We start from the raw sequence: 20,787 nt of genomic DNA, 5'->3' as shown, positions 1-20,787 counted from the left end.
CGTACGGGCTTTCCAGTATGGATAATCATTACCGTCAAAAAAAGGTGGCCTCGAGTTTGAGGCTCCCTCTCGTGGTGCATTCATGTCCATTATAATCAGAATTAAACTCAGGTGGTTGAACCTAAATAGAGCAACCTACTCTGATACCAATTGAAATTATGCGGAAGCGTTCAATCTACTCCTAGAGGGGGTGAATAGGAGTTTTTTAAAAAAAATCACCAATTTTTTGATTTAAAAATTAATATAGAGGAACGGGTTGATTATCTCGATTAATCCAAACCAAAAATCAAGTAGTGCAGTAGAATAAAAATAGAGACAGGATACGCACGATTTACGTGGAAAAACTTAGGGTCCTAAATAACCCTAAGCCAAAACCACGGCCTAACACTACTGATATATTCTATTAATCAAAAAGAAGTACAAATTGTAAAATAGTAAAAATCTTACCCAAGCCTTTACCTATTCTCGCCAATCTCCGATGCTCCCAAAGCTGCTTCAAGATCCAATAGATGCACCACGGACTTCATGCCCAATCTCCGGATTCAACCGGCTCCGAATCAATCTCCCAAAGATTCGGCCACAACAGCAAACGACATAAAGAACCACGAACAGTGAATGGATGAATGGTATGATGTAAACGTGACCCGAAAACCAAACCAAATGTTGGAAGAAGAAGAACAAATAAAAAGAACGTGGGCTGCCAGAAAACTATCAACTCGCCTGTAACAAAAACAAAATCGTGCAACCCTTCTTTTTCTTTTTATAACCAAAATACTCTTGCCTCTGCCGAGAGAAAACAAAACAAAAACAATAGTGATGCACTCCTTTGAATTCTTTCCTTCACTGTATTCAAAATCTCTTACCCCTAAAAAAAATGTCGTCCACCCCTTTATAAAGAAAAAGACAATCTTTTCTTTTGATATATATTTCCTTTTTTCAAAACATATTTTCTGGAGTCAATGATATGTAAACACGGAAAACGTGTTTTGTCCGGAGAAAGCAAATCACGTAATTAATAAAGGAAACTAAAAGATTAAGGTAGTGTGTGTGTGTGTGTATATATATATATAAAAGAATATGAGTAAGGAAAGCACCCTAATCAGTAAAGGAGAAAAATAATTTTGAACTCAATAATGCAATGCATGAAATGTCGTGCAATACTTTTACCTCTCACGCAATCGGATCAATTTCATAGCGGTCATCTTGATGCAGATAATGGGAGGAGCATTGTGCGAGAAACTACCCCATAAGAACCTACCCATTACAATCAAACGGAGTGGATAAAACAAAGATACCAATAGAGGTTTTGAACAACCCCGGAAAGTGCCAAAATATCTAACAAAATGCCCCATTCTACCACACTTGAAGCATATCCCTGTAACATTGACCCTTGTGCATCCTTCCACATTTGAGACATGGCTGGGACTCCCTACTGTTGCTACTACTTCCACCATTGTGCATTCTCACTAAAATATTATCATAAAAAAATTCTTTAGGCAAATGTTGTCATAAATATTCTATCAAAACCAACTTTTGTGCAGGTAAATGTTATCATAAAAAATTTCCTCACTAAAATATTTATTTGCAACAAAAATATGTCAACATTGAATTTTTGTAATAAACTTTTCTTAACCCAGACACCCAGTTTTTTTGCAATACATTAAGTGATTTCAATTTGAACACTTGTCAATAATTTTGGGTCAAGCAAATAAAATCCAAGTCTGTGCTGAAAAATCAATCTTAAAAAGTGTGAGTTAATGGTATAAAATGTGACAAATTAATAACATATATTTTTTGTGAGTTTGTGTGAAATGAGTTTCTCCCTTATTTCTCATCAGTTTAAACTAATAAATATTTCATTTTCTTTATAATTGAATTAGGGAACTACAATTGGAACTTTTACTATGGACTCTTGGTTAAAGGGCATCCTACGCAAGCGAGTTATGGAAAGTCTTAAGAAACAAATAGATTCGGGCAATTGAAAAAATTTCAGAGGATATCTTTAGAACAAGTGAGCATTGTGTTACCGCTTGCAGAATTCTCTGGAAGAATCTAGACATGGAGGATATATGGAAGGTTCTAGACTTGGCTAGAGAATTCTTGAATTGTGTATACTTACGTAGAATAATCTAGAGATGATGTATTTAGAGAATTCTTGTAAGTGTACACATATAGTCTAGAAGGCTCCAATTAAGGAGGTGGGATGATTCTAGAGTTTTTTCTAGAACTCTCCCTAGATGCCCTATAAATAGAGATGGCCTCATTTGGCCAATGCACCAAGCAACTCTTGTACAATTCTCTCTATAGCAACACAATCTACATTTTTCGAAATCAAGTGTTCTAAATTATCTAGCCTTACTCTTCATACACATGCAAAGGCTTACTTAGCACTACAAGAAAAGGTGTAGGCGTCGAAGTGCTGCACAGTTAACTTGTAAAGAATTAAGTCTGCGACAATTGGGTAACTATTGTTGAAGGTGATACCGGTCTTAAATAATTAAGACAATATATTGAAAACTAAGATTTGCAGGAGTTCCAATTATATCTGAACCTTTCGTGCTGAGACAAATGGTCGGATCGGCAGCAGCTCCCATTTCAGGGCAAAGCATGGAATATTTACTTGGTTAAGAACAAAAAATTGTGCGGTGGTTGAAAATGCTTTTCATTGATCTCAAATCGAGAGAAGTTGCATGGCATAGGTTAAAGACATCCAATTGCCTCCTCCTCGTGGGTAGTACTTTCGATGGATCCTCGTATATAAATGGTGGATGAAAACTTGTCTATCCCTGAGCAGCCTCCAGAAGTATTCATAGCTAAAAGAGTAGGCGTTTCCATGTTAGAATGTTCAAAGTTAGTATATGGATTTGGAGAAACATCGAGGAAGGATAGTAGGATCAAATTTCGAGGAAAAAATATGCTGATGCTGGAAGTTAACAAAATTATTTTAGCCTATTCGAAAGAGACATGGAATGCAATCCCCTGTTGAATTGCTCTTCCTTTATATAGCAACAATTTTGATCTTGTACCAACAATTAAGAGTTACAAATTTGGAATGACATGTCCAATCTCGAAGTCGGGAGCCTTGGTTGTTGGGTACCTCTTCCAAAATAGTGACATGTTCCAAATTATGGAGGAAAGAAAGATCGGTTTGTTTGTGGATGCTAATAAGGCTTTTGTAGCTGTAGTGGTGTCACGTCCTCGATTTTTAACATAAATAATAATAACTTTAGATAATTAAAATCCGCACGATAGTATGGGTAATACCTCAAAAGACATTACAATTTCCAAATTCGGATAAACTTGATTAGCAGTTACAACATTCTAAAAAATAAATGATACAGTGTAGTACGGTTTTCTTTATAATGATACTAGGATAACTTCTGAAAATAGCTTTTGATGGTGATATTGGCATGCACTCGAAGCACTCCATGACAGTAACCTGCAACGCACCTGAAAATGATAGGTTGAGCTATACTAGCCAGTAGGAAGATCTACTATAATATTATGTATATAAGAGAAGACAAGTGTAAAGGAAAAAGATCACATCGTTAGAAAATGGCAATTTGAACCAACCATGAGCGTACTACATAGTCAAGACGTTTAAGAACTCAAAGGACTCCCTCGTGCCAGTCTTCTCACTATTATGTCACGTATCGTCGTCTATCTTATCCCTACAATCAGATTCCGTTCATAAGCCTAATGTGTGAATGCCTATACCGGTTTTCCTCAACGTGTCACACTATGGTGGTCATCTATGCCTCTTTGGCAAACACTCTACCAAATGAAAAATCGAACGACAGATAATAATAAGAATAACGTAGTTAAAATCCCACACGAAACCCATTATTACAAGTCACCATACACTACAATGATATCCCAAATTCTTAGTTCAATACAACCAACATCGCCCTTAGAGTCACCACGGCCTTCCCTGGGTCTTTTCCCTAAGTCGAACCAGAACAGTCACCATGGTTTTACCCAGGCCTATTCTCAAATCCGCAGAGCAGTTGGGTCACCATGGCTTTACCCGAGTCTATTCCCTCTTTCACAGTGTAATAGGGTCACCACAGCTTTACCCGGGTCTATTCCCGCATTCACGAGGCACTTTGGTCACCACGGCTTTACCCAAGTCTATTCTCATATTCAACATATACTCACGATGCAAACCTATCAATACGACTTCATAACAGGGTCTAATGTATTACAATCATTAAGAGGGCAACACCCACATACCAACGAATATAACAATCACACCCATCTCGCATTAACATAACTCATATCAATAATAAGTCATCACATCACCATTTCTAACGTTAGTTTACCGATTAACCATTTCACCTCGCCTTTTCCATGATCGTCATCATTTCACAATTATTGATCATGCGTCCTCGTACCACATTTCAACCAACACTCATCATAAATTCATAACTCAACCTTTGTGCAATATTTTAGGTCTATCAAACTCATTCTTAAGTTGTGGCAACTAACCACCTTCCACTTCTAAAGTCCTAACTTTTTGTACACTTAACATGTCAACGTAATTTCAGTGGCAATTAAAAGATGACTTTAAAACCTCGAAATTGATATATCATATGCTTGAATTGGACATCAGACGAGGAAGTTATGGCCATTCGAAGTTGGGCAAAAATCCAGAAAATGACAGCAACAACAGAAAACGAGGCAGCTGACACGCCTTCACTCCTATGATCATAACTTTTTGTATATTTAGAGTTTTAAGGTGATTCCGGTGGCCTTGGAAATCTGACTTCAAGATCTCGAATTCAATATATAATTTGAATGTTTTCGATATCGTACGAGGAAGTTATGACTGTTTGAAGTTGGGGAAAAAAACTCAGAAAAACAGGCAGCAGCAGAAAACGGGACACCAAGAGAATTTTGGGAATTTCCAAGGAATTGAACAACAAATCTCAATACAATGATCAATTGCAAGTCTCAAACACTATATCAACTCATAAACACATAAAAGTAGTTAGATTTTCCTACCACAATGGTTTTTGAGCAAAACCCTAAGTGACCCAAGCTTGAAACCACCAAGATCTACCTCCTCCCAAGCTACAATATGAGACCTAGGTCCAAGATTCTCTAATATCAAGAGGAATAAGTGAGGTTCAACAAGTGATTGAGAGGAGAGAGAGAAATTCAAAAATGATGGAGTTCTTATCTCTTTGAGTGTTTGATTTTGAATGAGGTTAGGATGAACAACCCATAGATCTTGAAGATTTTGAAGTGTTTGATGTGCAAATCCAAGGATTTGAGGGAGAGATTGAAGAGAGAAGGGAGAGAGCCGATTTTAGGGCTTGGTTCGTGGTCTTGGAATGAGAAAATAACATAAGGGGTCTATTTATAGTGTCTGAATCGCGTGTTGAAAATTCAGAATTTTTGCAAGGTGTATCAGTACTGGAAAAATGAAGTACCTGTACAGCTACCCAGAAGGTTTAGCTTTGCACAATTTCTAGTCGAGGTGTACCTGTACAGGAAATTGTTGTACCTGTACACCATGGACAGATTTGAAATTTTTTGCCAACTTTCATCGAATCAAACCCCGATTGCTACCAACACTTTCAAATATCATTTCAACACCAAAATTCAAAGCTTAACTATCAACTGGATGTCTCATATATAACAACACGTCAATCCGTGCGATCACATCGATTAAATAACCAAAGTAAATCAAAGCACAATTTTACAAAAAAAGAATAATTGCACAGGTCTTTACAAGTGGAATACTTCAATTATGAAATCCAAATACTGGGCATTCTATGCCACTTATGGTATGGGGCATGATTCGCATTATTTTGATTACTTATTAGTCTAATTCTCAAAGTTCTTGCAAAGGGTGGTGTGAAGGCAATTACTATGGACGTTGCAAAGAAATTGGTTACTTTTTTTGCCATATATGGAAGGATTACTTAGTTTGAAGGACCGGATTTTATTGCAAATAAAATTGGTATTCTCTTTAATGCTCATACTATTGCCATAGGTGCTGCAGCATACTGCTGCTTGAAGCTCAAACACCCTGGTAATATAAGAGGCCAAGTGGATGTGGTAAAGATCAAAATTCCCTTTCTTGTTTTTGTTTTGTTTTAATTCCTTCTACAGTTTTAAAAATTCTCACTAACGTAATGTGTTATTCATTCAGGATGGGGTATTGAAGATTTATAATGTTCTTGCATGCAAAGAAATTGTTTACATGTTGTGCATGGAACCTAGGATGCCACTAGGTGCAAAATTCTACTCGGACTTGGGGAAGCTTCATGTTCAAAACTATTTCTATAATGATGGTGGTTTTCTTGGAGATCTGGCTTTAGCAAAACATGGAGTTTATGGTGAGGCTGATGGCAATGGGGATGATGTTGAGTATGATGAGGCTAGAAGCAATGGGGAGGATGAGAAGGATAACGATTGAGAGGAGATGCTAGTAGAGGTTGAATGAAAGACCTTAAATCGAGCCATGATGAAGTTCGACGTGACTACCGTCATTAGGGGGTCAACTCTATGTGTCCTGTGGTTCGCATATTGTTATCGTACATGACAACAATATATGATAAAGTTCTAAATTTAAAAGGGAGTAAATGACCATAGTATTTCCATAGCATTAGATTATCTTGTATAGAAAGATTCAATATCATTTTATTGTAATTGACTATATCCGGCTTTTCTGTTGTGTCTGCACAAAACATGTGCAATAAAATGGCCAAAGGATATGTTACCATGTAGCGAATCTGGGTTTGGTTAGGTATATTTGGGACTCTTTTAATTGAATGCCTCATTGTGAAATGGTTTCTTATGATCGAAGGTTTTCCAATAGTACCTGGGGTTTTTTATTAGAATGCAGAAGGAAGGATTTGAACTGACCTAGTATACATTTGAGAGCGTGTTTGATGCGTATAAAAGCAATTGAGATTTTCTTGAATGTTTTTTTTTTAACAATCTTGAATGGATTGACAGGAGTCACAAGAAGGTGGACTGACGTAGGGGTGTTCCAGTTTACCTTCTTTTTTTAAAAGTTCTTTTTATCAATTTTTAAACTCAAATATAATGAAAATGAAAAATAATTTTTTACACTGTATAAAAAATCTCAATGGAATCTATCAAACAATATTCATATTGGTAGAAAAATTATTTGCGTAAATACATTATTTTTGAGCTTGAAATTACTTTCTTTTTAAAAAAAAACTTTTTGGAGAAACCGAAACACCCCGATGTGGGAAAAATATCACATACTCCCATATGGAAATTTACACTTTCCAAATATTTAAGTCTTGTAATTTTGATTTTATCAATTTAAACTCTGAGTTTCTTTCACAATGTAGACCATCCGAAAACCATTAATAAACTATGAACTCTTAGGCTCCGTTCAGTTGCCAGGAATATTGTACGGAAAAGTTATTCTCAGGAAAAGTCAAGTAAAGTGAAGTAAAGGAAAAAGAAAATTATTTTCCTGTGAGTGTTCATTTGACAAAAGAATTTTGCAAGAATAATTAAGGTTTAGTTGTTCATTTGTCAAGAAAAAGAAACTTTCGGGAAAATTTTGTGAGTGTTCACTCATTTTCCTTTTCCCGCGACGCAAAATCCTATGTTTTTTGCAGGATCACTTTTGCAGGAAAGTAATTCCTGCAGGAAAACTTAAAAACATGTTTCCCATTACTTTCCTACCAACTGAACACTACAAAAATCATGGAAAAGTTGATTTTCCCATCCTTTTTTGTACTTTCCTGGCAACTGAACGGAGCCTTATAGTACTTTGGAATTATCAATATTACTGGTAAACTATATATGGAATCATCATTAGTACTCTTTAATTATTATTATTTTTAACTCGGCTCTTTAATTGTTGTTCGTTGTGATTTTCTAAACACTTGGATGTAAAAAGATTTTCCAAAAGATACTTTGGAATTCTATAGGTAAATATGATTTATTAAATTTTTTTTTTTGCTTTGAACATCAGTAAATATAATGGTTGAGTCAATTGCTTTTTTCTTCAAACAAAAAGATAGAATTTGGCCTCCCCATTTTTTGCTCCTTTGTGAAGTTTTTATCATTTAACTTCATTATTAGATAACGTGTTTCGCTTGCTGCAATATATACCTCTCTTTTTTGTGAATCTAAATGTGGGTTATGTAAATTGGCCGCAATTTTAAGCTCTACTGTAGTATCACAATCTTGCAACTCCTTAATACTCTTGCATCTTAAGATTTTTTCCCTGGTACATCTTGTTAAGGTGTTGGAGTTTCTTTTCCCAAACCATTTTTCTTTTTCCAAACCGCTCTGCAATAGTTGTCCAATACCCCTGTGTAGACACCCCAATCTGGATCTCGAAATAATCTTTAAGTTCTCTAATGATGAAATAAGGAAAAATATACCTTCAAGGCTTCGATTGTTGCTTCTTTGCTACTCCTTCTCTAAACCTCAAGAAAACCCCTTTTCTAAACATATAGGGTGGCCCCCAGTTCAATTGCAAAGAGAAAAATGCATTTGCTTAGTCTAAAACAACTTTTTCCATGACACACTGATGGTAAAATGGGCACACATTTCAATGTATAAAATGTCTTTGAGTAAAACCAATTGGGTTAAAAAGAGGACTTAACAAGCTTTCCAACGCTTCGAACCGCGCCCAAAGAGTTCGGGAGTGTCCGGAGCGCCCTCGTGAAGTTCAGTGTGCTGAGCTGTCTTGAAAAACCGCGCGGCATTTCAAAACGCAGCGCGGCATTTCAGAAAATTCCAAAAAATTTCTCCAACGCACGGGATTTCAATATGCAGCACAGCATTTCTCATTGTGTTGCGCGGCATTTCGGAAAAAGTTCTGACAGTTGCAAAAAGTTATCGGCCACGCCTGCAGGTGCAGAGAATAAGTTTTATCTGGCCTAGAAGCCACCTCCCCTCTTTGTATTGATCATCCTTGGCCCTCTTGCCTATAAATACCACCCCCCCCCCCCCCCCCCCCTCCAGTTGAGAAGTACCCCTTCAACTCCAAATAAAGTTACTCTGCCATTTACTAGACTCTCATTCTCTCTTTCTAAAAATACCCCCATTCTTCTTCTCTACTTAAGTTTAGTAAACTACTGACTTAGAAGGATATCCACCTTAAAGCATCCAAACAACCTCAAATCCTTCAATCCCCCATTCAAGTATTTCAAGTCCAAATCAACTTTCATTCCTTCATCTTTAAGCACATCCAAGCTTCAATCAAAATGTATAAATAAATTCATTGGGCTAAACCACGTTTAGCTTTGAGGGGGAGCCGATCGAGGCCCTTCTCGGTCTTTCTATACCGAGTTTGGGTCTCAAGCGAGCTTTATATTCAAAAAGCACAAAAAAATAGTTCTGTACCGGATACGCTGCACCGTGCAGTCTTTTATTTCTTGTACATATTCCTTCTTATGTTATTCTGTTTAGTCTGTTTACTGCTTTTCTGTGCGGGTACATTCCAGAATCAAGTTTCATGTTAAAAGTCATTTTTGACTTTATTAAATCTTTCAACATTTCAAAAAAAATTTAACATTGTTTTACATGATAAGATGAACAAAATGGTCTCGTAAATCATTCTTCAGAGATTCAAAAAAAGTATAAAAAACTATTTTGCGGACCTATGTTTGTTTTGTCATGTAAAAGCGAACTGATTCTGGAAAGCGTTGACAGGTACACCGCACGGTGGTTTAGTCACACCGTGCGATGTATCTGGTCCGTCACGCGGTATTCCATATGATACTGGCAGACTGCTGTAATGTTGTTATTCCATTTTTTTGTACATTGTTCATCCATTTCATATTGTACAGTTCGCACCACAATGCACGTCAATGTGTTATATTAAACCCCATATCCCTTTCCCATACGTGTTTTAATCAAAGTTAAGTTTTTCAAACGATATTAAATCCTCCATTGAAAATGTTTAGTAGAGACCGGTCTTTACCGGGCGAGCGGGGTGCTTTTCAACAAAACCTTCTCCATTCGTAATGTGGCTCCTAAACCCAAAGTCTCAACGTTTTCGCTAGATCAAAAGCCTTTTTCTCTCAAACAAACTCTCGGTTTCTTGAATCATCTATCTCAAAAATCCGGGTGGTGACTCTTCGATCGCACCTGGCCGGGGAGCCCACACCCTGGCTTATAGATTCAAAAATATTAAGTAATTTACAAATGACTATGTTAAAAGCTTACGAAATGGGATATGTATCCTATGATTACTTACTGACAAAAAAGTCACATCATCTTTTAAGAACGTGTTCTATTCGTTTGATCTAATATTACATCATTCAAAAGATTAAAAGAAATTTAAACTCTATCAATTAGAGCTCGAATAGAAGAAAGAACATGTTCAAATCATATTTTGCGTGAATTAGATAAGGGCTTTTTTTTCCTTCCCTTACCAAGGCATGAGAACGTTTTAATGTGATAGACCCCACTTAGAAGACTTGAAATATTTCTTCATCTTAGAAAATTTATTTATTTGTCATGAATACAACGTATGTTTAGATTGTAAATATGTAAAAACTAACTTTCAATTGTATAATTAGGTTTTGTTAACGTATCATACGAGATGTGACACGAACTTCAATACTATTCAAAATGAGAAGAACAATATGCAGTATGCCATTTGGAAACATAGCAAATGACATGCGTGCGGGAAAATGAAAAGTAAATTTGGGATTGAGAGAGTATTCTTTAACGAGGAATACAAACCGGTACCCAATACTATATCAGTACTGCTACGTATAACGACAACATGTCCGATAGAATATTCAGAGAATTGGTCAAGATGAATAATTAATTCAAAACAATCATGCGAATCAAACCAACAATTTAGTAAAAGCACCAAAAAGATAGTTAGCTTGATTAATATTTAGCCGCACTGCGTCTTAATCAATACACTTGTAAATAAAAGAACCAAGGTTGGTAAGCCAAGACGTGCATTGAAATTACATTATTGCCCTCCAAAAATTTTCCTTCTGTTTGGTCCTTGCATGTGTAAGTCTTGGGATAGGTTAGGTATTTTGCGTTGTCCTTGCTTTTGCTCCAGAGCGACGGTCCTCCGGCTTTCACTCTCAAAATTTGTACTCAGTTTCCGAATTTCAATGAAATTTTGTTCAGCGCAGTACAACGAACGGAGCACTTTCGGTGGAAGGTATGGTCTATTCACGGATTTCACGGCTTTCTCCCTATTTTCTATTGCTTTGTCCACACGTTTTGAAAAATCATACTCCAAAAAAAATTGACCTGGCCAAATAGGTTTCTTCCTCTCTCGAGTACATTTCTCACTCTCTCTCCGGATACCATGAGGCATGAATAACACAACAAGTGAGATAGCAAGCACGATTCGTGGATTCTGCCAAGACATTCACTCTCCTCTAATCCACGTCAAGGATCTCCGGAAGCACAGCGGTACTCTTTACTTCCTCATCGACAAGGACCGCAAGCCCATTCACGACGTCCCCGCAGTCTACTTCGTCCAACCCACTCAGCCCAACGTGCACCTCATCGCCGCCGCCGCCTCCCAATCTCTCTACGATTCGTTCCAACTCAATTTCTCGTCCTCTATTTCTGTGCTTCATGTCATTGTCGGCATGTTGTAGAAGAGAAGAGGAGATCGGCGTCTTCCTCTTCCTGGTCTTCTGTGAGGTGATTTTACAAACATTTGAGTGCTTTCTTCCAATTTTGCGTAAACCATAATGATTTGTGTAGTATAAATTTAGAACCCTAGAAAAGAATCGAGATGGTGGATCTAAGTAGAGTGCCGCTCAGATATGGAAAGCTCGTAATCAGCAAAACTTTATCAGAGATACTGGATTTTCGTTGCTCATGAGGTTAGCTTTGTTAAACGAATAAGCCCTTAAACCCCTGCAGTGTGTTTAAAAGAATACTAATATTAATAATAAGATGTCATTCTTTACATTTCTCACTGAATCAATTATTTGGATTGGGTGAGAAGCTCTGATCCAAATTTTTTGTCCGACTAAATCATTCAATCCGAAGGTGTTGTGACTAAGATAAAGCATATGTATCTCCTAGCAGTGCCTTTGGATTTTGCCTGGTTAATGCCTCTGAATATAGCCTGGTTTTGTGTTTCTTTGACAGGATATGTTAGAAGTCAAATACTCTGACTAGCGACGTCACCGGCATTTGTTTTCCTGTGAGTTTTTGGTTTTTAATCCCTCAAAATTTGGAAGCTTTCAACTTCAATTCTGTCAACATACTTTATTTCCATTATTTCGCAATTGGAACGTTTTGGTAAGTGTTGTTTAACTTAAATTAGATATGAAACGAGTTCCAATCCAATTTTAAGATTAGATATGAACAAAGACAAGAAATGAAGGGATTCAAGGAAATCGCTGTTTAAAGGGTAGAGGATTTCCTTTTTCTATCTGGATATGATGAAAATGAGAGAGTTATTCCTTTTGGAGTAATTGATGTCCCCATACATGGATAAAAATGGGTGTTGCTTGTCCTTTGCTTCAATTGATGTTCCTCATTTCACTCTAATTTCCTTTTCTCTTGGCATTCCTTGAATGCATGTTTCTTATTTCTTTCTGGACAGGATTTGGGCTTGGAAGACTCTCATTCTATTGGTGTATCAAGCATGTCCAATTGTTTTTACCTGTTTTCAACATTGTACATTGATTGTCTTATTCTATAGTTATCAAGTTTTTTATGCTATCTAATTGATACGTATATTGCTATATGTGGTACTGTAACCTTGACTCAGTGCTTACAAGTCACAAACATAATGAGGTGTAATCTCGTCTGCTATCAATCCAAGTAGATAACTTTGCTGTTAAATTACTGTTTACAGAGTTTATCTTACTGTATCCAATGTGACAATATGAATCACTCCTTGCACCATTATGCAAGAGGATGAGAATTTATAAGTTTTGTAAATAAAAAATAGGGAAATTACTATGAGAACAAACAAAATACGTATATTAACTTTCTGACTACCAATTAACTTCAGCAGATAAAAATTCATTGTAATGTTTGTTTTGGATTGTCGTCTCTGTGGTGAATCTAGATTAATTTCATTGACAAAGTATGTGTTTACTCCTCTATATTTAGATCCATTTTTCCTGATTCATTGATGGAACCGATTGGATTGCTATGTTTTGAGTTATGCAGCTGAGACTGTGGGTAGAGCTTTGCTGTATCTCAATTTTGAAGGAGAGGAGAGCGCCATTGGATTCGACGTAAGATTTCTCACTAGAGCATTCTTATTGTGTTTCATATTCTTTAGGGACTTTTTCAGTTGTGGGCATTGACTGCTTAACCTCCAAGCAGATTTAAGGCTCGTAGACATACACTAAGATGCACTCTACCGCTAAAATACACCAATTTGCAAAGATTGGTAAGGCTCTTCTCTCTCTCTCTCTCTCTCTCTCTCTCTCTCTCTCTCTCTCTCTCTCTCTCTCTCTCTCTTTCCTTTGTATCTATATTACTGTTATTCCTTTAAAATTGACAATTGTATCTCTGAAGTTGGACGCTTCTCATTGTTAAGTCTAGCATATTAGCCTTTAATTTTATGCAAGATTACGCCCATCGCTTCATTTATTTTCTTCTTGTGCTTTGTGTTAAGTAGTGATGTTGAATTAGTGATGCATGCATTGTAGTATGGCTGAAATGATTTCCTTTATTAACCCGGAAAAAACAGAAATAAAAACAAATGAATGAAGCCTCTGGGTATATAAAGCAACCTATGCGCTCTTTTCTTCCTTAAAATTGCACCCTTTTCAAAATTCCTCCGTGACATTGGTGTTCATGAATTTTTGAGGTATAACTTTTAAATTGGAACTAGAGAGCAGTTTACTTAATCCATTTGTTTTGGTCCACGTGCTTGTTCTTGTTGCATAATTAAATCTGAAGGAAGTTCATATTCTCTTTTTTTATTTTTGTGTGGTGACATCTATTCGTTTGACTATCTATTCTTCCTAGCTTGTCCAGCATCTGGATTTCCAGTTCAACTTTTATAAGTTTTTGAGGAGTAAGTTATGTGAAATTCCTTTAGTTTCCCCATGTGTGTTTCAGGTATTAGAAACAATACTAAACAAGGGGTTAGAATTTTACAAATGGAGCGGTGACCTTTCTCAACTACTGTAGAATGTGAGAGAGAAGCTGAATAGAGTTGTTGTGGTAAATAAATATGCTGGAGTGTTGGTGCTTTTATTAGTATAATTAGATAGGCACGTAGATGAACTTGTACAAATAAAGATATACAGAGAGAGGAAGCAAGTCAAAAACATGAAAAAGAGAGGGAGATGGCAGTGGCGTTGGATTCCACAGTAGGGGGTGGCAGCCACTTTGGTGGATTGATGATTGCTAGAGGAGATGTGTGTACACATGAGTTGCAACAAGTTTTCGTTATCCCGATAAACCATATAGAAAGTCAATGGTGGGCAAGCTGTATGTAGTATAAATTTTGTGCGCTTGAATCAATTGCTACCACTACGGACTTTTTCCAACTGTTCTCATTAGTTACCTCCTTTTCTACTTCCACTTGTTCCTTTGTTTTTTTCCTACCAAGGCTAAAACTGAACACTCTGCTTCTTTGCCCAAACATCATTCCTGCTACTTGATAGCTCCAGATTTTAGTATAAATTTATGTTATGCCATGTTATTCTTTCAATTTGCTAGACATTTGAAAATTGTACACCAAGTTGCCAACATATGAAAACGCTACGGCTAAACTTTCCATGTATAAGTTGTATCGATGATGACATCAACAATTCAAACGTATTTCCCGAAGTATAAATCATAAGCTCCAAACACAACAATTTGACTAGTTATCCTGTCCATGAACTGCAATCCATTGACCACACAATTTGGCAAAAACAATAGTTGTACAACACACAAAATGTGCCTAAAAAACGAATGCTTTCTATTTCAAAAACTAAAACTCATTCTGGTTTAATAACATCTTATTATTTCTCTATGACCATCACTACAAAAACCAAAAACACTTCCTGATACCAATTCATCCAACGAGGACGCAAAAACGTGCGAAGCACGGGCATTAGACTAGTAGGAGGAAAAAGAGATGGTACTAGAAGGATGATCTAATTTATTTGTACCCGGCTTAAAAGTTGGAGTCTAAAATCAAAAGTAGTAAAAAACTATAGGCTGAAATGGGAATTGCGCTAAGTTTTGGGGTTTAAAATACGATTTTCCGAAAAGGGAGTATAAAAGGGGAAAACCAAAATACTAGGAGTATGTAGTAACAAATAGATGGAGGGAGAAGAGTCTAGTAGTTTCCAGTCCCACCCACAGAAATCCAGAGGCCTCACTCGCTGTCTCTCTCTCCTCCTATATTACCGTACCACTTCTCCTTCCAAACTCAAACACGGAAGAAGAAGAACAAAGAATCAAGCAACAGAGGTCACTATTGCACGGTGTTAACCTAAGTCTGCGATCGCAATTCCTACAGTTTCCGTTCAGTCATTCGTTGCATTCGTTGAAAGGTAACCCAACAATCTCTCTCTCTCTCTCTCTCTCTCTCTCTCTGCAATCGGTTTGTTGCATGTTTATATTCTCAATCAGTTGGCTTGTTCGCATTAATGTACTACTATCATCATCAACTATGCACGAAGCGCACATTCGATTGACATTGGTTCCACATTCGTCGCATAATGTTACAATTTCCGTCCAATTTTTTATGATGGGTTTCGATATTGGAACTTGGTGGGAATGCACAGCACGCTGCTGTGCTTTGAATGTGAAGTTCGGTTTTGTAGTCGTGAAAGGTCATGAAGTCTCGGAGTTTCTGCAATTTTGATCTCTGTTTTTGTTTTTCCTTTTTTGGCTTTTGTATAAAATTGATTCTGATTAGTCGAACCATATGTCATTCATGGTTCGAATCCACTTTCTTAGACCAGATTATTGAGAAAATGATTTGTGGCACTACTTATCTCATCAAGAAAATCTGCGAAAATAACAGAATCCTTTTCCAGCTTTCTCTAATTGAACTGGATATATGATTTTCATTTACCATGCTCATTCCAATTTTTGTTTTCATAATAATGGTCCACTTTCTTGAATTCTGGCCGTGTGTGGATTTTTTCCCCAAGTATACTATCACTATCATTTCGGGAATTTGTTTTTTGAAATTAGAAAGGAATTGTTGGGAAGTTTGAGGTATAGCACTGGATTATGATGTTACAGTTATCTGTTTTCAGGTTTAAAATATAAACAATGAATCCTGACAAGTTCACCCACAAGACAAATGAGACCCTTGCCGGAGCTCATGAACTGGCTGTGAATGCCGGACACGCACAGTTTACCCCTCTCCACATCGCCGCGGCTTTAATCACCGAAACAAACGGTATTTTCCGACAAGCAATTGTCAATGCTGGGGGCGGTGAAGAAGCTGCAAACTCGGTTGAAAGGGTCTTCAAACAGGCAATGAAGAAGCTCCCCTCCCAGACCCCTCCACCGGACGAAATCCCCGCAAGCACTACCCTCATTAAGGTGATCCGACGGGCTCAGTCCTCACAGAAGTCCCGAGGCGACACCCATCTGGCCGTTGATCAACTGATCCTTGGCCTTTTGGAAGATTCCCAAATTGGAGATCTGCTCAAAGAGGCAGGGGTTAGTACTTCACGTGTGAAATCGGAAGTCGATAAGCTTCGGGGAAAGGAAGGAAAAAAAGTGGAAAGTGCTTCTGGGGATACTAATTTTCAGGCTTTGAAGACTTACGGCCGGGACCTTGTAGAACAAGCTGGAAAACTTGATCCAGTCATAGGTAGAGACGAAGAGATTCGGAGGGTTATTAGGATTTTATCAAGGAGAACTAAGAACAATCCGGTTCTTATTGGAGAGCCTGGTGTGGGTAAAACTGCAGTAGTTGAAGGGTTGGCTCAGAGAATTGTTAGAGGTGATGTTCCTAGTAATCTTAACGATGTGAGGCTTATAGCGTTGGATATGGGGGCATTGGTTGCGGGAGCGAAGTATAGGGGAGAGTTTGAAGAAAGATTGAAAGCTGTTTTGAAAGAAGTAGAGGAGGCTGAAGGGAAAGTGATTCTTTTCATTGATGAGATTCACCTTGTCCTGGGAGCCGGTCGAACCGAGGGGTCAATGGATGCTGCCAACTTGTTGAAGCCGATGCTTGCTAGGGGACAACTCAGATGCATTGGGGCAACAACTCTTGAGGAGTACAGGAAGTATGTTGAGAAAGATGCTGCTTTCGAGAGGCGGTTCCAACAGGTTTATGTTGCTGAACCGAGCGTTCCTGATACAATTAGTATTCTTCGAGGGTTGAAAGAGAGGTATGAAGGTCATCATGGTGTGCGAATTCAGGACCGAGCTCTTGTGGTTGCTGCACAGTTATCATCTCGATATATTACTGGTATTTAATGTTTACTCCATATTGTTAGCTGTTGTATCTTATTTTTCAAGTTTTACATGCATTATCTGAGACTTAAATTGCAACACTGATTGATGCAATTTTATCTTGTATATTCAGGGCGTCATTTGCCGGATAAAGCGATTGATCTTGTCGATGAAGCTTGTGCAAATGTACGGGTCCAGCTTGATAGTCAACCTGAAGAGATTGACACCCTTGAAAGGAAAAGGCTTCAATTAGAGGTTGAACTTCATGCTCTTGAGAAGGAGAAAGACAAAGCTAGTAAAGCCCGACTTGTGGAAGTGAGTGTCTCGTACTTAATGTATTGGTTATTGTCTTTTCGTATGTACTCATATGCATATAATTATGTATGTCTGATCTTGGTTAAATGAGATGCCATTGAAAGAAAATACTCCTATATGAAACAATAACTAAGAAAGGGGGGAAGAGAAAAAAACTTACGGGTGAGAACAAAATATCTGATGGAGAACACGCCTAAGTTGACGAGTTTGGATACTAAGGGGGACATATCCACATAAAAAAATTGAGAATCTTTACTTTTAGCATCAAAACTAATTGATAAATCTTGAGAATTTGATCAAGCTTGATGATTGAAACTTTAACTGCTTTTGCAGGTGAGAAAAGAGCTTGATGATTTAAGGGACAAGCTTCAACCATTGATGATGAAGTACAAAAAAGAGAAGGAAAGGATTGATGGGCTCCGCAAACTCAAACAGAAACGTGAAGGGCTCCTCTTTGCATTACAAGAAGCAGAAAGGAGATACGATTTGGCCAGGGTTGCTGATTTAAAATACGGTGCAATTCAAGACATTGAGGCTGCAATAGCAAGGCTAGAAGGGACCTCAGAAGAGAATATGATGCTCACAGAGACCGTTGGACCAGAACAAATCGCAGAGGTAGTGAGCCGCTGGACCGGAATCCCAGTAACCAGGCTAGGTCAAAATGAGAAAGAAAGATTGATTGGACTTGCTGATAGATTGCATGAGAGAGTTGTGGGACAAGATCAAGCAGTTATTGCAGTTGCAGAAGCGGTGTTAAGGTCTAGGGCTGGGTTGGGAAGGCCGCAACAACCGACAGGTTCGTTCCTTTTCTTGGGTCCCACCGGTGTTGGGAAGACCGAGCTTGCCAAGGCTCTTGCGGAACAATTGTTTGATAATGATAATTTGTTGATTCGGATTGATATGTCTGAGTATATGGAGCAGCACTCGGTTGCTCGATTAATTGGTGCTCCACCTGGGTAAGTACTCCATTCAACATTTATTAATTTTACAGTAAATGATGAAACATGGATAAGATCGCTGGTTACTTATTGTGGTATATTTCTGATTTTAGGTATGTTGGCCATGAGGAAGGTGGGCAACTCACAGAAGCTGTGAGGAGGCGGCCATATAGTGTGGTACTTTTTGATGAAGTAGAGAAAGCTCATCCCACCGTGTTCAATACCTTGCTCCAAGTTCTGGATGATGGGAGGTTGACAGATGGCCAAGGCCGCACAGTTGATTTCACCAACACCGTGATCATTATGACATCGAACCTTGGAGCCGAGTATCTCTTGGCCGGATTAATGGGCAAATGTACTATGGAAAAAGCTCGGGACATGGTGATGCAAGAGGTAAATTGGTGAATTTCATTAGCAACTCAAAAGATCGTATTTTCATGTCTTTCTTTCATATACATTTAGAATAGCTTTGGTATCAGGATATAAATTTTAATTTTGATCCATAACAGGTTAGGAAGCACTTTAAGCCCGAGTTGCTCAACCGGCTTGATGAGGTTGTGGTGTTCGATCCTCTATCTCATGACCAATTGAGGAAGGTTGCGAGGCTTCAATTGAAAGATGTTGCAAGCCGCCTTGCGGAGAGGGGTATTGCCTTAGGTGTGACTGAAGCAGCATTAGATGTCATATTAGCAGAGAGTTATGATCCGGTAAGTACTCCATCTCTGTTCTACCGTTTTCATGTTTGGTTTTCTGTTAGTGCTGAATTGTTTGCAATAATCGGTTCCAGGTTTACGGTGCGAGGCCAATCAGGAGATGGCTGGAGAAGAGGGTTGTGACTGAGCTGTCGAAAATGCTTGTGAGGGAAGAGATTGATGAGAACTCGACTGTTTATATCGATGCTGCATACAACAAAAAGGAGTTGACATATCGGGTTGAGAAGAATGGAGGGCTTGTGAATGCTGCGACCGGGCAGAAATCGGACATGCTAATTCAAATCCCTAATGTACCGAGAAGTACCGAAGCTGCCCAGGCGGTTAAGAAGATGAAGATTGAAGAAATAGATGACGATGACGATGAGATGAATGAATAAATATTTTGGTCTATAGTATGAGAGATATGGTGGAGTGATTTTCAAAGCTTAAGAAAACTGCTAATTCTAGTGGCTTCATTCAGCTTTGGGCTGTGTATATTGATGCTGTCTTTTTGCTCTTGATGAATTGTTGAACTGTTGATGGGTGTGTACTCTTTGTTGTATTCTAGTATGAAGGCCGTGTAATTGGCCATTTTCTCTGTCAAGTGTGTGTTGATTTTGTATGTGTTCTTTTTGAGAAGAAGAATTTCCATTTTTCTTTTTACCTTACATAAATCTTTTTATCTACTAGTACATACTCAACATCTTGTAAACCTGTTGTTGCCAACTGGCTATGAATGTTTGGTGAGGACTGGTAGAAATTATCAACCCTGCAGAAGCATTAGATTTGACTTGTCTTGGAAAACTGTGGTTGCTTAGATTTGATGGTTTTCACTCATTAAATTATGGTGTTTTGGTGCTATTTAGCCACTTGAAAAGAAGAAAAAAAAAAACCTGAATAGGGGTGAAAATGGAAAGGTAAATGAGAGCTCAGATTCATTCTTCATGGAAAGCTGAACAAATAAGAGAATAATCTGAATTCTAGCTTGAGAAATGATGGTGATTTTGATTGCCCTAAAGTTTACATAGCGATTAATAAGAGCCAGTAATTTTGCAGGAAAAGAACTTTTCTACGTGCTGTATTATGTGAAAAATAAGTTTAAGCCAATAATTTAGGTTCTGTTTCGCTGAGGTTTTTATTTTTTAAATATTTTTTTCTCGCTTTATAAGATAAGTCATTTTTCTACCATACATCACTTTTAATTCTAAAAATACTCCGTACTACCTTGCTCTTGATTTCTCGTTAAGTAATTTTATAGCACATAGCAAAACTTAAGTATGCGATCAAGTTTGCTAGAACAAGTCAACGGACTCTAGTTCAGTTGACATCTCCTAATTCTCTCCATGTGGAAGGTCAGGATTCGAGTTTCGTCGTTTGAGATTCAGGTTTATGAATAACCTCTAAAATCCTTTATGGACTAACCTACTAACACCCGCTAACCTCACTGATATATGCATTATTGGGGTAAAAAATGCTAGTAACAAAAGAAAGAACACAATAAACTCAGTTTATCACTA

The 20,787-nt window shown here is 37.7% G+C and overlaps 2 protein-coding genes across 3 annotated transcripts in view; both read left to right on the top strand.

Moving 5' to 3' along the window:
* The window catches only part of LOC131299194 (flavonoid 3'-monooxygenase-like), a 78,332-nt gene that overhangs the window by 44,688 nt on the left and 12,857 nt on the right, over nt 1-20,787 (top strand). The window lies entirely within an intron of this gene.
* Nucleotides 15,215-19,933, top strand: LOC131299193 (chaperone protein ClpB1). 2 transcript variants are annotated; one of them, XM_058324804.1, is made up of 7 exons: nt 15,215-15,458; nt 16,173-17,341; nt 17,459-17,640; nt 17,974-18,596; nt 18,692-18,971; nt 19,088-19,285; nt 19,366-19,933. In XM_058324804.1, exons 2-7 carry the CDS (start codon nt 16,189-16,191, stop codon nt 19,666-19,668), a joined length of 2,739 nt encoding a protein of 912 aa, XP_058180787.1. In that variant the 5' UTR covers nt 15,215-15,458; nt 16,173-16,188; the 3' UTR covers nt 19,669-19,933. The 2 variants fall into 2 exon arrangements, with proteins under 2 accessions (XP_058180787.1, XP_058180788.1); XM_058324805.1 differs by having other exon boundaries at nt 15,233-15,458; nt 16,159-17,341.

This window comes from Rhododendron vialii, chromosome 8a, assembly GCF_030253575.1.
Source record: "Rhododendron vialii isolate Sample 1 chromosome 8a, ASM3025357v1".
Classification (NCBI taxonomy): domain Eukaryota; kingdom Viridiplantae; phylum Streptophyta; class Magnoliopsida; order Ericales; family Ericaceae; genus Rhododendron; species Rhododendron vialii.
Note: the sequence above shows the minus strand (reverse complement) of the source record. Positions and strands in the feature narration are given on the sequence as shown.